Here is a 17,894-nt window from a genome sequence, read left to right as displayed (position 1 = left end):
AGTGAGGGTGAGTGAGTGCGGGTGAGTGTGGGTGAGTGAGTGAGGGTGAGTGAGTGAGGGTGAGTGAGTGAGGGTGAGTGAGTGAGGGTGAGTGAGGGTGAGGGAGTGAGGGTGAGTGTGGGTGAGTGAGTGTGGGTGAGTGAGTGTGGGTGAGTGAGTGAGGGTGAGTGAGTGAGGGTGAGTGAGTGAGGGTGAGTGAGTGAGGGTGAGTGTGGGTGAGTGAGTGAGTGTGGGTGAGTGAGTGAGTGCGGGTGAGTGAGTGAGTGAGGGTGAGTGAGTGAGGGTGAGGGAGTGAGGGTGAGTGAGGGTGAGTGAGTGAGTGAGGGTGAGTGTGGGTGAGTGATTGAGTGAGGGTGAGTGAGTGAGGGTGAGTGAGTGAGTGCGGGTGAGTGAGTGAGGGTGAGTGAGTGAGTGAGGGTGAGTGAGTGAGTGAGGGTGAGTGAGTGTGGGTGAGTGAGTGAGGGTGAGTGAGTGCGGGTGAGTGAGTGCGGGTGAGTGAGTGAGGGTGAGTGAGTGAGGGTGAGTGAGTGAGGGTGAGTGAGTGAGGGTGAGTGAGTGAGGGTGAGTGAGTGAGGGTGAGTGAGTGAGGGTGAGTGAGTGAGGGTGAGTGAGGGTGAGTGAGTGAGGGTGAGTGAGTGAGTGTGAGTGAGTGAGTGTGGGTGAGTGAGTGCGGGTGAGTGAGTGAGGGTGAGTGAGTGAGGGTGAGTGAGTGAGTGTGGGTGAGTGAGTGAGGGTGAGTGAGTGCGGGTGAGTGAGTGCGGGTGAGTGAGTGAGGGTGAGTGAGTGAGGGTGAGTGAGTGAGGGTGAGTGAGTGAGGGTGAGTGAGTGAGGGTGAGTGAGTGAGGGTGAGTGAGTGAGGGTGAGTGAGGGTGAGTGAGTGAGTGAGGGTGAGTGATTGAGTGAGGGTGAGTGAGTGTGTGAGGGTGAGTGAGTGAGGGTGAGTGAGTGAGGGTGAGTGAGGGAGTGAGGGTGAGTGAGGGTGAGTGAGTGAGTGAGTGCGGGTGAGTGAGTGTGAGGAGCGGTTAGCGCGCTGCGCTATGAACCCGGCGACCCGAGTTCGATTTCCGCTCACGGTCAACACCAGTGACGATTATCTGAACCGGTCATGGGTCTCGCCTAGGTCGACTCAGCCTCAAATTAGTACCTGGTGAGGTATGTAAACATCGCCACTAGGGAGACAAAGGCGGCCGGGCGTGGTGTTAGCCACCCTCCTCCCCCTCATGTGCCGTGCTGGCCTTCATAGGTGCTCGCTAACAGCACTTGCCCCAAGTCTATTACAGTCTACACGGGGGATCTTTGTATTGCATCGCTCAGCAATGGGAATGTAGTCAAGTTCAGTGGCGAGTTCAGTGGCGAGCCGCCTTGAGGCTGTTTTCTTGCTTGCGGTCATTCGTAACGGGCTCAGACGACTGACTCGCTGCAAAACGCAGTCTGTACGAGTCTGCGAGTCTCTGCGCGATTCTGTGGGTCTCTATGCGAGTCTGTGGGTCTCTATGTGAGTCTGTGAGTCCCTACGTGAGTCTGTGAGTCTCTATGCGAGTCTGTGGTTCTATATGCGAGTCTATGGGTCTCTATGTGAGTCTATGGGTCTCTATGTGAGTCTACAGTTCTCTATGTGAGTCTATGGGTCTCTATGTGAGTCTATGTATCTCTATGCGAGTCTATGGGTCTCTATGTGAGTCTGTGGGTCTCTCTGTGACTCTATGGGTCTCTATGCGAGTCTGTGGGTCTCTATGCGAGTCTGTGGGTCTCTATGTGAGTCTATGGGTCTCTATGTGAATCTGTGGGTCTCTATGCGAGTCTGCGAGTCTCTGCGTGATTCTGTGGGTCTCTATGCGAGTCTGTGGGTCTCTATGTAAGTCTATGGGTCTCTATGTGAGTCTATGGGTCTCTATGTGATTTGTGGGTCTCTATGTGAGTCTATGGGTTTCTATGTGAGTCTATGCGTCTCTATGTGAGTCTATGGGTCTCCATGTGAGTCTGTGGTTCTCTATGTGAGTCTATGTGTCTCTATGTGAGTCTGTGTGTCTCTGTGTGTGTCTATGTGTCTCTATGTGAGTCTACCGGTCTCTATGTGAGTCTATGGGTCTCTATACGAGTCTGTGGGTCTCTATGCGAGTCTGCGAGTCTCTGCGCGAGTCTGTGGGTCTCTATGTGAGTCTATGGGTCTTTATGTGAGTCTATGGGTCTATATGTGATTTGTGGGTCTCTATGTGAGTTGCGGGTCTCTATGTGAGTCTATGTGTCTCTATGTGAGTCTATGGGTCTCTATGTGAGTCTGTGGGTCTCTATGTGAGTTTATGTGTCACTATGTGAGTCCGTGTGTCTCTGTGTGTGTCTATGTGTCTCTATGTGAGTCTACATGTCTCTATGTGAGTCTACGGGTCTCTATGCGAGTCTGTAGGTCTCTATGCGAGTCTGTGGGTCTCTATGTGAGTCTATGGGTCTCTATGTGAGTTTGTGGGTCTCTATGTGAGTCTGTGGGTCACTATGTGAGATTATGGGTCTCTATGTGAGTCTACGGGTCTCTATGTGAGTCTATGGATCTCTATGCGAGTCTGTGGGTCTCTATGTGAGTCTATGGGTCTCTATGCGAGTCTGTGGGTCTCTGAGTGAGATATAAAGACACGGACAAACGGACAGCAGGTCCAAAGTGTACTCAGCTGTCCCGGTGTTAACAGAGGCTGTGTCTCGCGGTATCGCTGTTGCTTGTTGATCACGCTCTGTCTCCCGCGTTTATTCCCTGCAGCACCCGAAGCAACAGGTGTCATTCATACAGGTGGTCATGTTCCACGTGTGTGCTTTGCTGTTCCTCCTGCGTCCCGTGTGTGCTGTGTCCTTCTGTGCCGTGTCACTGTGTGTGCCGCCTCCCCTGCATGCTGTGCGTGCTGTCCCCTGTGCGTGCTGTCCCCTGTGCGTGTTGTTCTCCCTGTGCGTGCTGTCCCCCCTGTGCGTGCTGTTCCCCCCGTGCGTGCTGTCCCCTTGTCCGTGTTGTTCCCCCTGTCCGTGTTGTTCCCCCTGTGCGTGCTGTCCCCCCTGTGCGTGTTGTTCCCCTGTGTGTGTTGTTCCCCCTGTGTGTTGTTCCCTCTGTCCGTGCTGTTCCCCTGTGCGTGCTGTTCCCCTGTGCGTGCTGTTCCCCTGTGCGTGTTGTTCCCCTTGTCCGTGCTGTTCCCCTGTGCGTGCTGTTCCCCTGTGCGTGTTGTTCCCCCTGTGCGTGCTGTTCCCCCTGTGTGTGTTGTTCCCCCTGTGCGTGCTGTCCCCTGTGCTTGTTGTTCCCCCTGTGCGTGCTGTCCCCTGTGCGTGCTGTTCCCCCTGTGCGTGCTGTTCCCCCTGTGCGTGTTGTTCCCCCTGTGCGTGTTGTTCCCCCTGTGCGTGCTGTTCCCCCTGTGCGTGCTGTTCCCCCTGTGCGTGTTGTTCCCCCTGTGCGTGCTGTCCCCTGTGCGTGCTGTCCCCTGTGCGTGCTGTCCCCTGTGCGTGCTGTCCCCCTGTGCGTGCTGTTCCCCCTGTGCGTGCTGTTCCCCCTGTGCGTGCTGTTCCCCCTGTGCGTGCTGTTCCCCCTGTGTGTGTTCCCCCTGTGCGTGCTGTTCCCCCTGTGTGTGTTGTTCCCCCCGTGCGTGTTGTTCCCCCTGTGCGTGCTGTTCCCCCTGTGTGTGTTGTTCCCCCTGTGCGTGCTGTCCCCTGTGCTTGTTGTTCCCCCTGTGCGTGCTGTCCCCTGTGCGTGCTGTCCCCTGTGCGTGTTGTTCCCCCTGTGCGTGTTGTTCCCCCTGTGCGTGTTGTTCCCCCTGTGCGTGTTGTTCCCCCTGTGCGTGCTGTTCCCCCTGTGCGTGTTGTTCCCCCTGTGCGTGCTGTTCCCCCTGTGCGTGTTGTTCCCCCTGTGCGTGCTGTCCCCTGTGCGTGCTGTCCCCCTGTGTGTGCTGTTCCCCCTGTGCGTGCTGTTCCCCCTGTGCGTGCTGTTCCCCCTGTGCGTGCTGTTCCCCCTGTGTGTGTTGTTCCCCCTGTGCGTGTTGTTCCCCCTGTGCGTGCTGTTCCCCCTGTGCGTGTTGTTCCCCCTGTGCGTGCTGTCCCCTGTGCGTGCTGTTCCCCCTGTGTGTGTTGTTCCCCCCGTGCGTGTTCCCCCTGTGTGTGTTGTTCCCCCTGTGCGTGCTGTTCCCCCTGTGCGTGCTGTTCCCCCTGTGTGTGTTGTTCCCCCTGTGCGTGCTGTTCCCCCTGTAAGTGCTATTCCCCCTGTGCGTGCTGTTCCCCCTATGCGTGCTGTTCTCCCTGTGAGCTTCGTGTGTTCTTCCTCTGCGCTTTGTGTGCTGTGTTCATCTGCATGATCTCCCTCGCGTTGCTTTGCTCACTACTGCCTAGGTTTTCGCTGATGTGCTGATGTGTTGTGCTGCTGTGTAGCTCTCTGAATCGTTCTCTGGCTGTGCCCGCGTGCTGTTCGTCACGATGTCCGACGTTTCGCTCCACGTGATGCCCCTCCCCTCGGTCCCTATAAGCAGTTCAAGTTCAGGGCCATTTAGTTTCGCCGGGCGAGGACTCGGAAGGCCACGGAGAGTGTCACTCGCACGAGTCATCTGGTGTCACTAAGTTGACAAAAAATACGTAAAGTAAAAACGCTAAGTTATAACAAAGTGAAGCAAATAGCAATCAGCTGAAAACTACCTGCTTCACAGAAAACAATGCACATGTATAAATCAACTTTGAAAATCAATTGCTTTGCTGGAACAACACATTCGTTTAAAAAAAATCCATCTTGTTCACTTTATACCGGTGAAACAGACACTAACGATCTATTGTGTGTTTTATGTGTCACGTGTGTGTTGTGTATTTATGCATGCATGTTGGACTTCTTTCGCACCGTACGTAGCCAACCGTGCTAATCGGAGGTGTGGGGGAAGGGCAACAAACTAAACACACACAAAACAAACAGTTCTTAAGAAATGAGTGCTCGATCTGGATGATTTGCAAGTGCATGGCTCCAGTCGCTTTCTAACAATACAAACTGTCACGTGCTTCAGTTGGCACCGTGCTCCGAGCCCGGCGACCCCAGTTCGATTCTAGCTCACGATTATCTGAAAACAATCCTGGGCCTCTCCTAGGTCAACTCAGCCTCAAATGAGTGCCTGGTGCGATGTGTAAAGATCGCCACTCGGGAGACAAAGGCGGCCGGGCGTGGTTCTGACCACATCACCTGCTAGTGTGCCGTGCCGGCCTTCAAAGGTGCTCGCCAGCGGCACTTCCCCAAGCAGTGTGTTCATACCATACGGGGGATCGTTGCCTTATATATATAAATATATCGAGATCTGGCAGGCGCTTGGTGATAACGGGAGAACTCTTTGTGCACAGAGGACAGACGGTGTCAGCGAGCCACTGTGACCCTGCTAAATGAGCCCCGAGTTTGCTCTCTCAGCCTCCTGCTTTGCTCCGAGTTCCACGCTCACCAGTCCTCGTGTGACTCAATAACCAGCAGTGTATTTTCCCGTGCAAAGCCGACTCAATAGGCAGCAGTGTATTTCCCGTGCAAAGCCGACTCAATAGGCAGCAGTGTATTTCCCGTGTAAAGCCGACTCAATAACCAGCAGTGTATTTTCCCGTGCAAAGCCGACTCAATAGGCAGCAGTGTATTTCCCGTGCAAAGCCGACTCAATAACCAGCAGTGTATTTCCCGTGCAAAGCCGACTCAATAGGCAGCAGTGTATTCCCCGTGTAAAGCCGACTCAATAACCAGCAGTGTATTTTCCCGTGCAAAGCCGACTCAATAGGCAGCAGTGTATTTCCCGTGCAAAGCCGACTCAATAGGCAGCAGTGTATTTCCCGTGCAAAGCCGACTCAATAGGCAGCAGTGTATTTTCCCGTGTAAAGGCGACTCAATAGGCAGCAGTGTATTTCCCGTGCAAAGCCGACTCAATAGGCAGCAGTGTATTTCCCGTGTAAAGCCGACTCAATAACCAGCAGAGTATTTCCCGTGCAAAGCCGACTCAATAACCAGCAGCGTATTTCCCGTGTAAAGCCGACTCAATAACCAGCAGTGTATTTCCCGTGTAAAGCCGACTCAATAGGCAGCAGTGTATTTCCCGTGTAAAGCCGACTCAATAACCAGCAGTGTATTTCCCGTGCAAAGCCGACTCAATAACCAGCAGAGTATTTCCCGTGCAAAGCCGACTCAATAACCAGCAGTGTATTTCCCGTGTAAAGCCGACTCAATAGGCAGCAGTGTATTTCCCGTGTAAAGCCGACTCAATAACCAGCAGTGTATTTCCCGTGCAAAGCCGACTCAATAACCAGCAGAGTATTTCCCGTGCAAAGCCGACTCAATAACCAGCAGTGTATTTCCCGTGTAAAGCCGACTCAATAGGCAGCAGTGTATTTCCCGTGTAAAGCCGACTCAATAACCAGCAGTGTATTTCCCGTGTAAAGCCGACTCAATAACCAGCAGTGTATTTCCCGTGTAAAGCCGACTCAATAACCAGCAGTGTATTTCCCGTGTAAAGCCGACTCAATAACCAGCAGTGTATTTCCCGTGTAAAGCCGACTCAATAGGCAGCAGTGTATTTCCCGTGCAAAGCCGACTCAATAACCAGCAGTGTATTTCCCGTGTAAAGCCGATTGAGCTCAAGAATATCGGTTTTTTGTTCAAGGGCGACTCTGCCGACAGACGACATCAAAGCATTCCACGCCCGCGTGGTCCCAGCCATAGCTAGGGGTATAGCGGATGTGGTGGCATGAGCCGAGCGGGAGCGCCTTTGCCGTTCTTTGTAGAGGTTTGCGGTTCGCTACCCCGCGGCCGCCGTGGTAAATACCGCGGGGGGCGGGGTGAGGGGGATTAAGGCTATAAACAGGCGCCGTCTGCTTCACGGATTAACACACGCCAATAGGATTAGGATGCATGCAATGCGGTATTAATATGTACGGCATCCAAGTTACAAACGTGACTAATGATTACGCGTGCAACTGAGCGCTCGTCTCCTAAGTCGATCAGGTACGGTTCGATTCCCGGTTGCGTGAGTCACTCTCAAAGAGATGCCCCCCCCCCCAAACTCCTCCATAACTCCTAGGTGATGCATGCCCCCCCTCTCTCGCCCACATGATGGGGGTGGGGGCAGTGCCGGATGATCCTAGTTGCAAAAGTAGCTACATATGTAGTAGCTACTACATATGTAACAGTAGCTACTACTACATATGTAGTGTAGTAGTAGCTACTAGTAGTAGTAGTAGCTACTAGTAGTAGTAGCTACTACTAGTAGTAGCTACTACTACTACATATGTAGTAGTAGTAGCTACTACTACATATGTAGTAGCTACTGTTACATATGTAGTAGTAGCTGCGGGCCCCGCACTTTCAAGAGCACCGCGCTAAATGCTTTCAAGCTATCAATACCGGTTCAGTGATTCTGCACTTGCTCTATTACTATAGTACTATACCGCCTTCAACTTTTATGAACGACTGGGTTGTTTAATGTTAGCGATTTGTCATATTATCTGGCTGTATAGCAAATGAAAAAATACAATTACTTTGCTGTGCAAGTAAAAAATGTGGGTTTTAATATTTACGTGTTTTTTGTTTAATTAGGACCCCTTTATAACATCGCATGCTACAGGCCCCGCACGAGCTTCATCCGGCACAGGGGGGGGGGGTGTGGGGGGGTGATAGCGGTGTTGAGGCTGTGACTGGAACCCGCGTCGTTCGTGTCTCCGATCCCCTCGGCTACAGCGACGGTGGTGGCCACCCCCCCCCCCCCCCCCCCGACGTGTAAATCGAGAGCGCCACCAGCCTCTCACGGACGTTTGAGAGTCCAGGAGCGGGGTGCGAGGGGGCCGGGGTTGACAGGGAGCTGTGCGCGTGTTGCAGGAGCTGGTGAGGAAGGTTGGGGACATCTCTCGGCCACGCTCTCTCATCGCCTCCCTGGGAGATCTCCTTGCCCTGGCCAGAGGAGGCGACCACATGTGTCACATCGTGGCTCGGGTGCGTGGCTCACTGTTGTGTGACTGACTCAGTGTGTGTGGCTCACTGTTGTGTGACTGACCCAGTGTGTGTGGCTCACCCAGTGTGTGTGGCTCAATGCTGTCTGACTGACCCAGTGTGTGTGGCTCACTGTTGTGTGACTGACCCAGTGTGTGTGGCTCACTGTTGTGTGACTGACCCAGTGTGTGTGGCTCACTGTTGTGTGACTGACCCAGTGTGTGTGACTCACTGTTGTGTGACTGACCCAGTGTGTGTGGCTCACTGTTGTGTGACTGACCCAGTGTGTGTGGCTCACCCAGTGTGTGTGGCTCAATGCTGTCTGACTGACCCAGTGTGTGTGGCTCACTGTTGTGTGACTGACCCAGTGTGTGTGGCTCACTGTTGTGTGACTGACCCAGTGTGTGTGGCTCACTGTTGTGTGACTGACCCAGTGTGTGTGACTCACTGCTGTGTGACTGACCCAGTGTGTGACTCACTGTTGTGTGACTGACCCAGTGTGTGACTCACTGTTGTGTGACTGACCCAGTGTGTGTGGCTCACTGTTGTGTGACTGACCCAGTGTGTGTGGCTCACTGTGGGGAGCGGTCGTGTAGCGGTTAGCGCGCTGCGCTATGAACCTGGCGACCCGGGTTCGATTCCCGCTCACGGCCAACACCAGTGACAATTATCTGAACCGGTCCTGGGCCTCCCCTAGGTCGACTCAGCCTGAAATGATACCTGGTGCGGTGTATAAATATCGCCACTGGGGAGACAAAGGCGGTCGGGCGTGGTGCTGGCCACCCACCCCCTCGTGTACCGTTCCCGGCCTTCATAGGTGCTCGCTTACAACACTTGCCCCAACAGTTTATCAAGACCAGACGGGAAACTTTATCTTTGTATTTTATATATTTGCTTGTGTACACGCACGTGCATTCGTGCATGTGCGCATGATGACGATGATGAGAACATAAACGATGATCGCAACGATCATTGCGATGACAACAACAGCTGCCTTCGCTATCATCCGCAGTGCGAGCCAATCATCAATCAATGAACAGGGGGGATGTGGGCGCGCGCTCGCTATGGTGCCAACCTCCCACCCCCCTCTTGCCCCCGCCCCCCACTCCACCACATTGTCCTCCCCCCGCCCCCCTTAGGAGGGAGGGGTGCGCGCGCTCGTCCGCCTCGTGCGTGCTCGCCACTGTCCCACGCACGTGCTCGCCGCGTCGCTCCGCACACTCGCGTCACTCGCTTCCGTCTCCCTGGGCCGGGACGAACTCATCAAGGTGAAGTTCCATGAGAAGGGGGAGACGCCAGGTTTACCACCCCCCTCCCCGCCCTTCCCCAGAGACATTCAAAGAGGGGGTCCGTCATGGGTCGCGCAGAGAGGGGGGGGGGGGGTCTGCGATGGATAACTCAAGGAGATGTGCATGCGAGAAGGGTGACGCGGCTCGCATGAGTGTGGGTATATTCCAGGGGGTCTATATGAGTGAGGGTTCCAGAGGGGTACTCCCGAGTGTCTGTAGGGGGATATAAAGGGGATCCCTTAGGGGCACTCACGCGGTTCTGTAGGTGACTGACAAAACACGTGGAACCATCGGGGAAGCGCGCACTGAGAGATGCGAGCTCGGAATTACATTCAGTTATTCACGTAGCAGGCTTTTGCGGCCAATATCATCCATAATACAGGTTTTTTTGGGGGGGTTAGATGGCGTAAATATAAATATGTTGCATTGTTAGGGCAACGTCATGGCAGCCAGTGAAGCAATGGGAGTAGGTGGGACAATGTGGTCTCGATTCCACCCACGTGCTCCACCCCCGGGTCTCACGTCAGTGTGTCTCACCGGTGTCTCACTCCTGCCTGTCTCGCCCACGCGTCCCAGGAGGACGGAGTGAGCTCTCTCGCCCACGTCCTCGAGGGCCGCGGGCAGCACTCGGAGGCGGTGCGCGCCGAGGCGGCCGCGGTGCTGGCCCAGGTGCTGGCCCCGCACGCGACCTCTGGCCCCACGGTCAAGGGCCCCGGTCTGGACGGGGCCCAGGCGCTGCGTGTGGTCGGGGCGCTGACAGGTGACACGTGAACATTCATTCATTCGCATCGGGCCCCATGGAGGAAAGCGCGGCATCCCACTCTTACTATACAATCTAACCCTCTGGCATGGTTGGCTTCGTACGGTGCGAAAACAGTTCAACGTGCATACGTAGTAGCGTGAGCAAGCGAGCACATGGCTGGGCCTTTGTCTTTTAACTGAGAAGTGTAACCAAGCGGTGACTCAGGCCTGCCGCCGTGCGGTTTGAACATTTGGCCATGGTGCCCAATAAGTCGGTGCATCCGTCGCTCACGCACTACTGGAAAGGTTGGTTCCCGGTTTCCGGACTTTGAGAACCCGTAACCGATTCCGATAAACGCTTCCCAACGTCGCCGGTCATCATTGGAGTGCCCTGGCATCGCGAAGGGCCCCGTGTCAGTGAGGCGAGCGCGCGTCGTGCTCTGCCCCACGCGCTCAGAGCTGTGCGGGGAGTCCTCCTGCGGGGAGGTGTTCCTGCTGGGCGCCGCCGCGCTGGCGAGCATCTCGTTCCTGGGCCCTGCCGCCCGCGACGCAATCCTCGAAGCCGGCACGGCCCGCGTGCTGCTCCGACGCACGATGCGCTGTGAGCCACTCGTGCCCGCGTCGCCGAGGGGGCCCGCCGGAGCGAGGGGGCCGCCTACGGGGTCCGCGGGAGCAGGCGGAGAGACCAACCTCGATCCGGGGCTCAACTCCTCGCGCGAAGCCAAGGGGGCCGGTCCCGTCGTCGGCTCCACGTGCTCTCCTTACGCCAAGGACCAGGTGAGTGGAGATCGCACGAATGCCGAATTGTGTCGTGTACCCCACCCCTCTCCGCCACCCGACGCAGCCAAATAAATTGTGAATAGACACTTGCCGACACACAGGCACGCACGAATCTGCACAAATTCACGAAAACACGCACACACTCACACAGGTAAACGAAAGCCCTGCACACTCGCACGTGCACTCCCCATCACACACACAGACAAAGATCCCCGTGTAGCCTTAACAGACTGTTGGAGTAAGTGCTGAGACAGTACCTACTAAGACCTGCACGGCACACAAAGGGGCTGGGTGACCAATACCAAACCCGGCCGCCTTTGTCTCCCCCGTGGTGATGTTTTACACAACGCACGAGGTACCGTACAGTCCTGTACTTATTTAAGGCTGAGTTGACCTAGGGGAGGCCCATGACCGGTTTAGATATCAGTCTCCGATGTTGCCTGTGAGCAGGAGTCGAACTCGGGTAGCCACCTCTCCACCCTTACCAATCTACCTCCGTTCAAATGCAATGCAAAGTCGTCTTTACAGGGTGCACGCGTCCCAGGGGTTGGGTGGGCGGGGACGGGAGATGGCATTTAGCGAGTTAGATCGTGAATCCATCTGGGCGGACCTCTGAGTGCTGCCCCCTTCGTCCTGTGCTGCACAGGTGGTGACGGTCCTGGCGAACCTGGCCGTGACCGAGCGGGGTCGCGCGGAGGTCATGAGCTGCCAAGGTGAGAGAGTCTCCAGACTCCGATTCGGGAGGGTCCTGCATTTCGCTTTGTCTTACAAACTAAGTACCCCACTCATCTCTGTGATCTTTACCCCAAGATCGGTTATCACCCCCGCTTTCAACTCGGAGGGAGATGCATTGGGCCAGGTTCATATTTAATTAATAGTTTATGGGTGTCTGTGCAAGTCTGTAGGTCTCTGTGTACGTCTGTGGATCTCTCTGTAATTCTGTGGGTTTTTTGGAGCTGTGTTACAGTGGTTATCACACTGCCCTAGGAACACAGCGAGCAGGGTTCGATTACCGCTCACGGACAATATCGGTGACGAACATCTAAACCGCCGCAAGGCCTCCAGTAGGTCAACTTCAATGAGTACGTGGTGCAATGTGTAAACAGGGAAGACAAAGGCGGCTGGGCTGTTCGGCTTCCAAGAGCACTTGCCCCAACAGCCTGTGCACACACGCACGTACGGTTACATATGTGCCTATGTGTGTGAGCACAGGCTTGGTGCTGCTGATGAGCTGCCTGGAGGCGAAGCCGGCTGTGAGTGCGAGCCCTGGGGAGGTGGCGGCGTGCGAGCGGGGGCAGCAGAGGGCAGCCGTGGCGCTCGCGCGCCTCGCTCGCAGCCCCAGCGCCTGCCGCACCGCCGTTCATCTCGGATGTAATCGATGATCAACAATAATCATTCGTTAGTATGATCCACTGCTGGATGAGCGGTGGCCGTGCGAACCGTGTGAATGAGGGTGGGTGGGTGGGGCGGGGTTGGTTGTTGTAACTTGCTGACACGCCCTTACTTGGCATCTGTGACAAAGAGCTTCATAGCTCATCGGATTTCTCCTGCAGTCTAAAGATTCTGATTCTGTTATTGTTGCTGCTGTTTCTGCTGACCTTGTTGTTGTTCACCTTGTTGCCTGTGCGTGGCTGTGTTGTTGTTGTTTGCTGTAGGTGGTGTTGTTTGTTATTGTTGTTGACCCCGTTGCCTGTGCGTGGCTGTGTGCTGGCCAAGGTGTGTCGCGACTCGCCGTCATGTGCCGGGTGCCGGCAGAGCGAAGCCACAGTGACGGGGTCCTCTTAGCCTGCCTGGTGAGACCAGCCGGGGTGCCGAGTCGTGGACAGCGGGTCCCCTTTGTAGACCCCCTTCACTCAGGGACCCAAGACTCAAGGGCAAAGTACAATAGAGTCGTGATTTTGACCGAACCACCCTCCTACCATCGAACGATAACGATGATGCTTAAGTGATGCTGACGCTGCTACTGCTACTAAATGATGCCGATGGTGATGAGTGTTGCTGCTGATGATGTTTACAATGCCGACTATGATGACGATGATAAACGTAATGATGATGATCATTCTGGTGCTGCTGATGATGATAGTTGTGATGCTGCTGCTACCTATGCTTATGATTATCACTTAGATGATGACCATGATGATGATTGAGATGATGATAATGATCATGATTAAGACCATGCTGAAAACAACTGATGTCGACGATGGTCATCATGAAGAAGATGATGACCACGGTGACGTTCATGATTACGACCGTGATGATGATAAACTAGTACATAAACTTTTTTTATTTTACTAGGTAAGGCCCACTGAGCTATATAGCTCTTTTTAGAAGCGACATGGCCACAAATGATACCTCGACGAAGTGGCTTATCACGTAGAAATGTATTGCAGCCAAATACTCTAAATGCATGTTTCTAAATGTGGACGTTAAAATGGAGAAAAATACACGCAACTACGGGGAGAGACACGCAAACTCCAAATATAAAGCAGGCGTCAGGGGCGGTATCGAACCCACGATCTCCTCTATACCAGACGAGGTAGTCAACAACTCGCCACCGCAGCTCGCTAATGATGACCATGATGATGATGACCATGATGATGATGATAACCATGATCACGATGATGACCATGATGATGATGATGACCATGATAATGATATAGTAATAGGTTTTTACCCTTTTAGCTGGCACAAAAAAACTGACACCTTTATACAAGGGATCATGTTTGCAATAACCACAACACAAGCAGTCAAAAATGCAAACAAAAAGAAACAACTCTGATGATATGCACTGTCCTTGAATTCATGCAAACATGATCCCTTGCATAAAGGTGTCAGTTTTTTGTGCCAGCTAATAGGGTCAAAACCTATTACTATATCTTGTTACTGGCAAAGGAGGTCTCATAATGTCATGATAATGATGATGACCATGATGATGACGATGATGATGACCATGATGATGACGACGATGATGACGATGATGATGATGCTGACCATGATGATGACGATGATGACCATAATGACGATGATGATGACGATGACCATGATGATGACGATGATGATGACCATGATGACGATGACAATGCTGCCGCTGTGTGCAGGCAGCTGTCCGTCGGCTGGGCGTCGCGTGCCCTGGGTCGCTGGGTCCTCTCGACTCCCTGCAGCTCGTGACCCCGCGCCTGAGGGACGCGTTCCTGTTGTGCAGCGAGACCAGAGAAAGCTTCGTGTGACGCCCAGAACTCGAGATCCCTCCTTGACGCTTCAGTGGTTCCATCTCCACGCGAACACGTTGCTTGTATCGCTTTAAGGGATACTTATCCGCTCATCATGTGTTGAAGATAAGTCCAAACTCATGGAAATGTATCATCATCATGATCACCAGCAACAGCAGCATCAACAGCACCACCTCTGATGATCATCTGCATTATTGTAACTCTTATACAATTAACTGTGTATTGATGAAATCGATTCGAATGTTCGTTTCGCAATATTTACGATCACTATGAGATTACGATTTGTATCACGATGATGGTGATGATGATCACAATGATGTTGATTACGATCATAATGACCACTACTGATGATGCTGTCTAAAGTGATGACCACAACGATTATCACAACATGAATTTGGAATACATCTTCGGTTGTGCTGCTATGACGCTCCTCCCACGTGTTTTTGAAGTTGTACCACGTGTTTTATTGTTTGTCACGATGTCCGACGTTTTGCCCCACGTGCTGGGAGCTTCTTCAAGAACCGAACTACATTCAGATGGCAGTCAAGGGATGAACTGCATTCGGATCCTGAAGAAGCTCCCCAGCACGCGGAGTGAAACGTCGGACATCATGCCGAACAACACGCGGTATAATCCAAAAGCACGTGTCAGAGCCAATAACTCGGCAGACCATTATAAAATGTTATTGATGCTGCGTTGACAGTGGAACACAAGCACACATAGCCTAACCAAAATCAACAAATTCGTCACGTGCTATGAAGGAGCGCAATTGCCCGAAACGTCGTCTATCATATTGTTATTCCTCTAAATCCGTGGTTCTTCATAACCTGGAGTGTACGCACCCCTGGGAGTGCGAGATGCCCTTTCTAGGGGTGTGAGACATGGCCAGATTTGTTTTAGAAGGTAAATAATCGACACAAATTAAGCAGGGGCACGTCATTTCAACTACTTTGTTTCATCAAACAACTACGTATTTATTAACATTGTAAAAAACTGTTAAGGATTGAGTACCGAAGGGGTGCAAGGCTGCAGTTCAAGGTTAAGAGACACTTTTGAATGCAGCGTTTTAATCCATCAGCCGACTTGGCAGTTCCCAGAGCTCCCGCTGAGCGCTAACCCAGGCCGACAGCGCCGTCTCGTGGTTCCTCGTAACGACGACACCCGCCACCGGGCAAAGTTCACCCCGACAGCCCACGGTACAACAACATCGTGAAAGAGCCAACGCAGAAGAAGATCCCCGGGGGTTTGATCTCCCACGACGCTCATGGGTCCACCGTAAAGCGCACCCACTGCACAGACCTTGGCAGATGTGGATGCCTGACGATGCACAAATGGAAACATTAAAAACTCTCCAGTAGTGGTGCGACTGTGGTTATCTAGCACAGACGGTGGAACCATGGCAATGCCCCATCCACAAACACGGAGGAGACATCTCAGAGTCGAGTTGCTGCTCCGCGTCTACAGCCCATACGAAACATGAAGTCTCCAATGGTTCAGCTCACAGCGCCGCCCGCTACTCCTCTCGATGGTCGTGTTCCATAAATGTATGCAGTGATGAACTATGACAATTTACGAGGCGACGTTTCGGGCAAGCGACCTTCATAGCAAATTTAAAAATTCACCACTGCATCGCCAAATAATCTACTGGAGTCGCTGTGTCTGTGAAGTGGTGCGGATGGTGGCACTACTCACATACTAGATGTAGTAGTACACGTTCATTATGATAAGGGTGAACTTAGTTCAGTATTATGAACATTTTTGATTTAAAGCTTTCGTGACTGCAGGGATTCATATTCTTGGTTCTTTCGGTAAAGTCACGTAGAAGGGAAACAATAAAATAATACAAATATAAAACAATAAAATTATCACGACGTTTCGACTGCAACACAAGCAATCATAATCAGGTGTGAAAACCACAGCAAGAAAATTTGAAAAAAGTGGCGGGTTTTTTTAACGTTAGCACCACGGAGAGCGATTTGGCAGTTATTCAGATGGACGAGTCCATCTATGTTCGGAAAAGAGGAGGGGGGAGACGAAAATAATGGATGCAGTCTGAAAGCCACCGTAAGCGTGAACAATCAATTAAGACCCGAAATGGTTTATCAAATCCTTCCAATGATTGCTAAGCCAGAATCCATCTTCTCGGTTGAAATTGTCTCTGTGTATATGTGGATAGCCTCATGAACGAATCTCTCATAGTAGCCAGATGGCTCGCAGAGAACCTCTGTCTTGGAGAAGTCAATGTCATGTGAGCCTACTGAATTATAACAGTGATCTGCCACGGCCGAGGTGTTGGTCCTACCGTGTTTTAGGTCTGCTTTGTGTTCACGAATGCGGTCCGAGACATGTCGTTTGGTTTCTCCAATGTGACTACTACCACAGAGGCAACTTAGTTTGTAGACGCCAGGGTACTGTATGTCCGGAATCACATCTTTTACAGACGGAACCAGATCACGAATTTTATGTAATGTGTTGAATCGGACCTGGATCTTGTGTTTATTCGAGTATTATGAAAGTTAACTTAAATAAGGACAGTTACAATAATTTTTTTGATGACTCTACGTCACCATCATCATCCATCGGCATCGTCGTTAGCAGCCATGGTTATTCCACTGCTGGATGAATACCTCGCCAAGCCACGACCATCACCACTCTCAAGATCCTGCAGACGTACTAACCCACCGACCACCTGCACACGGATCGATTACATCGCTCCGTCTCCCCAAGGGACGGCCATCCCATCCGGACACGTTCCATCCTTTGGCTGCCACTCAGTAATTATTCTCGACCAGCGGGCACCAATTCCATGTGGCCCGCTCGCCTTTCTGAACAATTTGAATGATATTCTATTCTTGGTTCGTTCGGTAAAGTCACGTTGAAGGGAAACAATAAAATAATAATTTATTAATATAATATATATAAAACAATTTTATTGTTTTATATATATATTATTATTTTATTGTTTCCCTTCAACGTGACTTTACCGAAAGAACCAAGAATATGAATCACTGCAGTCACGAAAGCTTTAAATCAAAATTTGAATGATGTGATGAGCGTGCATATGTTCCTTATGATATTAATAATAATCAGTGTTATCGCCGTCAGTGTTTCCAGATGAGGTTTAGTTAGCTGTCAACCTGTGTTATCTGGTGTCTGTGTTAGATATTGTGTTTACTTCTAGATGCAGATGTTTTTACTCCTGGTTCTTCCTCTGCCCGTTTGGAAATAAATGTTGAAACTGTGCTGGGTTCTATTATGTATTGGCGATGAGACGAATCGTCGATTTAAAACGCCGCTTTATGTGTGTGTCGTCTCTAATTTATTTTCTCCGTATCGTCATATATCACCCTCGGCTGCCCTTCCACATTCTGGAACTCACCTCAGTAAATATGGAACGCTCGGCCAATGTTGGTCGACAACGTTGGGTCAACGTTGGCCCGACGTTGCATGTTTACTGGGCCCTTTCCACAGCTGCCGGTGCTGTCGGCTCCTTGACCCTTGTCAAGTCCAGCTACGATTTCCTCTGTACGTAAAATAAATATGCGAACGTTTCACATTGTGGTAGTCAGAATGGAGTTCTGCGTATTTGAAATAACCAAGAGCAGATAAATGAGTGACTTTTGTCGACCAGACAAAGAGAATATGAACAGAATGCAATCCACAGACGAGGACGTGACTAAACTCATGCATCGAATAAAGTTTAAATTAAAAACAATAGTCGAACGCCAGCCTCGGGCTCCCATCGGGTTCGGTGCCCATCGCCTGCGAGGCTCATCAGAGAGAGAGTCTCGCAGGTGAGGCACTTGGGGGCAAACCCCCTCAGGCTTGCCACCCTCGTCAATTAGACGGAGACTTGACGACTAGAATAACAAAATAACAACATACTCAAGATAACAAGTTGCTTAG

General features: G+C 52.0%; 1 protein-coding gene across 1 annotated transcript in view; it reads left to right on the top strand.

Moving 5' to 3' along the window:
• Positions 1 to 17,231, top strand: part of INSC (INSC spindle orientation adaptor protein) — a 39,734-nt gene extending 22,503 nt beyond the window's left edge. Inside the window, exons 6-13 of the mRNA XM_032960173.2 lie at positions 7,838 to 7,951; positions 9,088 to 9,216; positions 9,814 to 9,997; positions 10,436 to 10,755; positions 11,405 to 11,471; positions 11,971 to 12,129; positions 12,475 to 12,551; positions 13,857 to 17,231. Coding sequence (XP_032816064.2) covers positions 7,838 to 7,951; positions 9,088 to 9,216; positions 9,814 to 9,997; positions 10,436 to 10,755; positions 11,405 to 11,471; positions 11,971 to 12,129; positions 12,475 to 12,551; positions 13,857 to 13,985 — 1,179 coding nt within the window. The 3' untranslated portion in view covers positions 13,986 to 17,231. The remainder of the gene's footprint in view (positions 1 to 7,837; positions 7,952 to 9,087; positions 9,217 to 9,813; positions 9,998 to 10,435; positions 10,756 to 11,404; positions 11,472 to 11,970; positions 12,130 to 12,474; positions 12,552 to 13,856) is intronic.
• The last annotated feature ends 663 nt before the right edge of the window (positions 17,232 to 17,894 follow it).

Source organism: Petromyzon marinus, chromosome 24, assembly GCF_048934315.1.
Source record: "Petromyzon marinus isolate PM22_M1 ecotype Great Lakes invasive population chromosome 24, UKy_Petmar_22M1.pri1.0, whole genome shotgun sequence".
In the NCBI taxonomy this organism is placed as follows: domain Eukaryota; kingdom Metazoa; phylum Chordata; class Hyperoartia; order Petromyzontiformes; family Petromyzontidae; genus Petromyzon; species Petromyzon marinus.
Note: the sequence above shows the minus strand (reverse complement) of the source record. Positions and strands in the feature narration are given on the sequence as shown.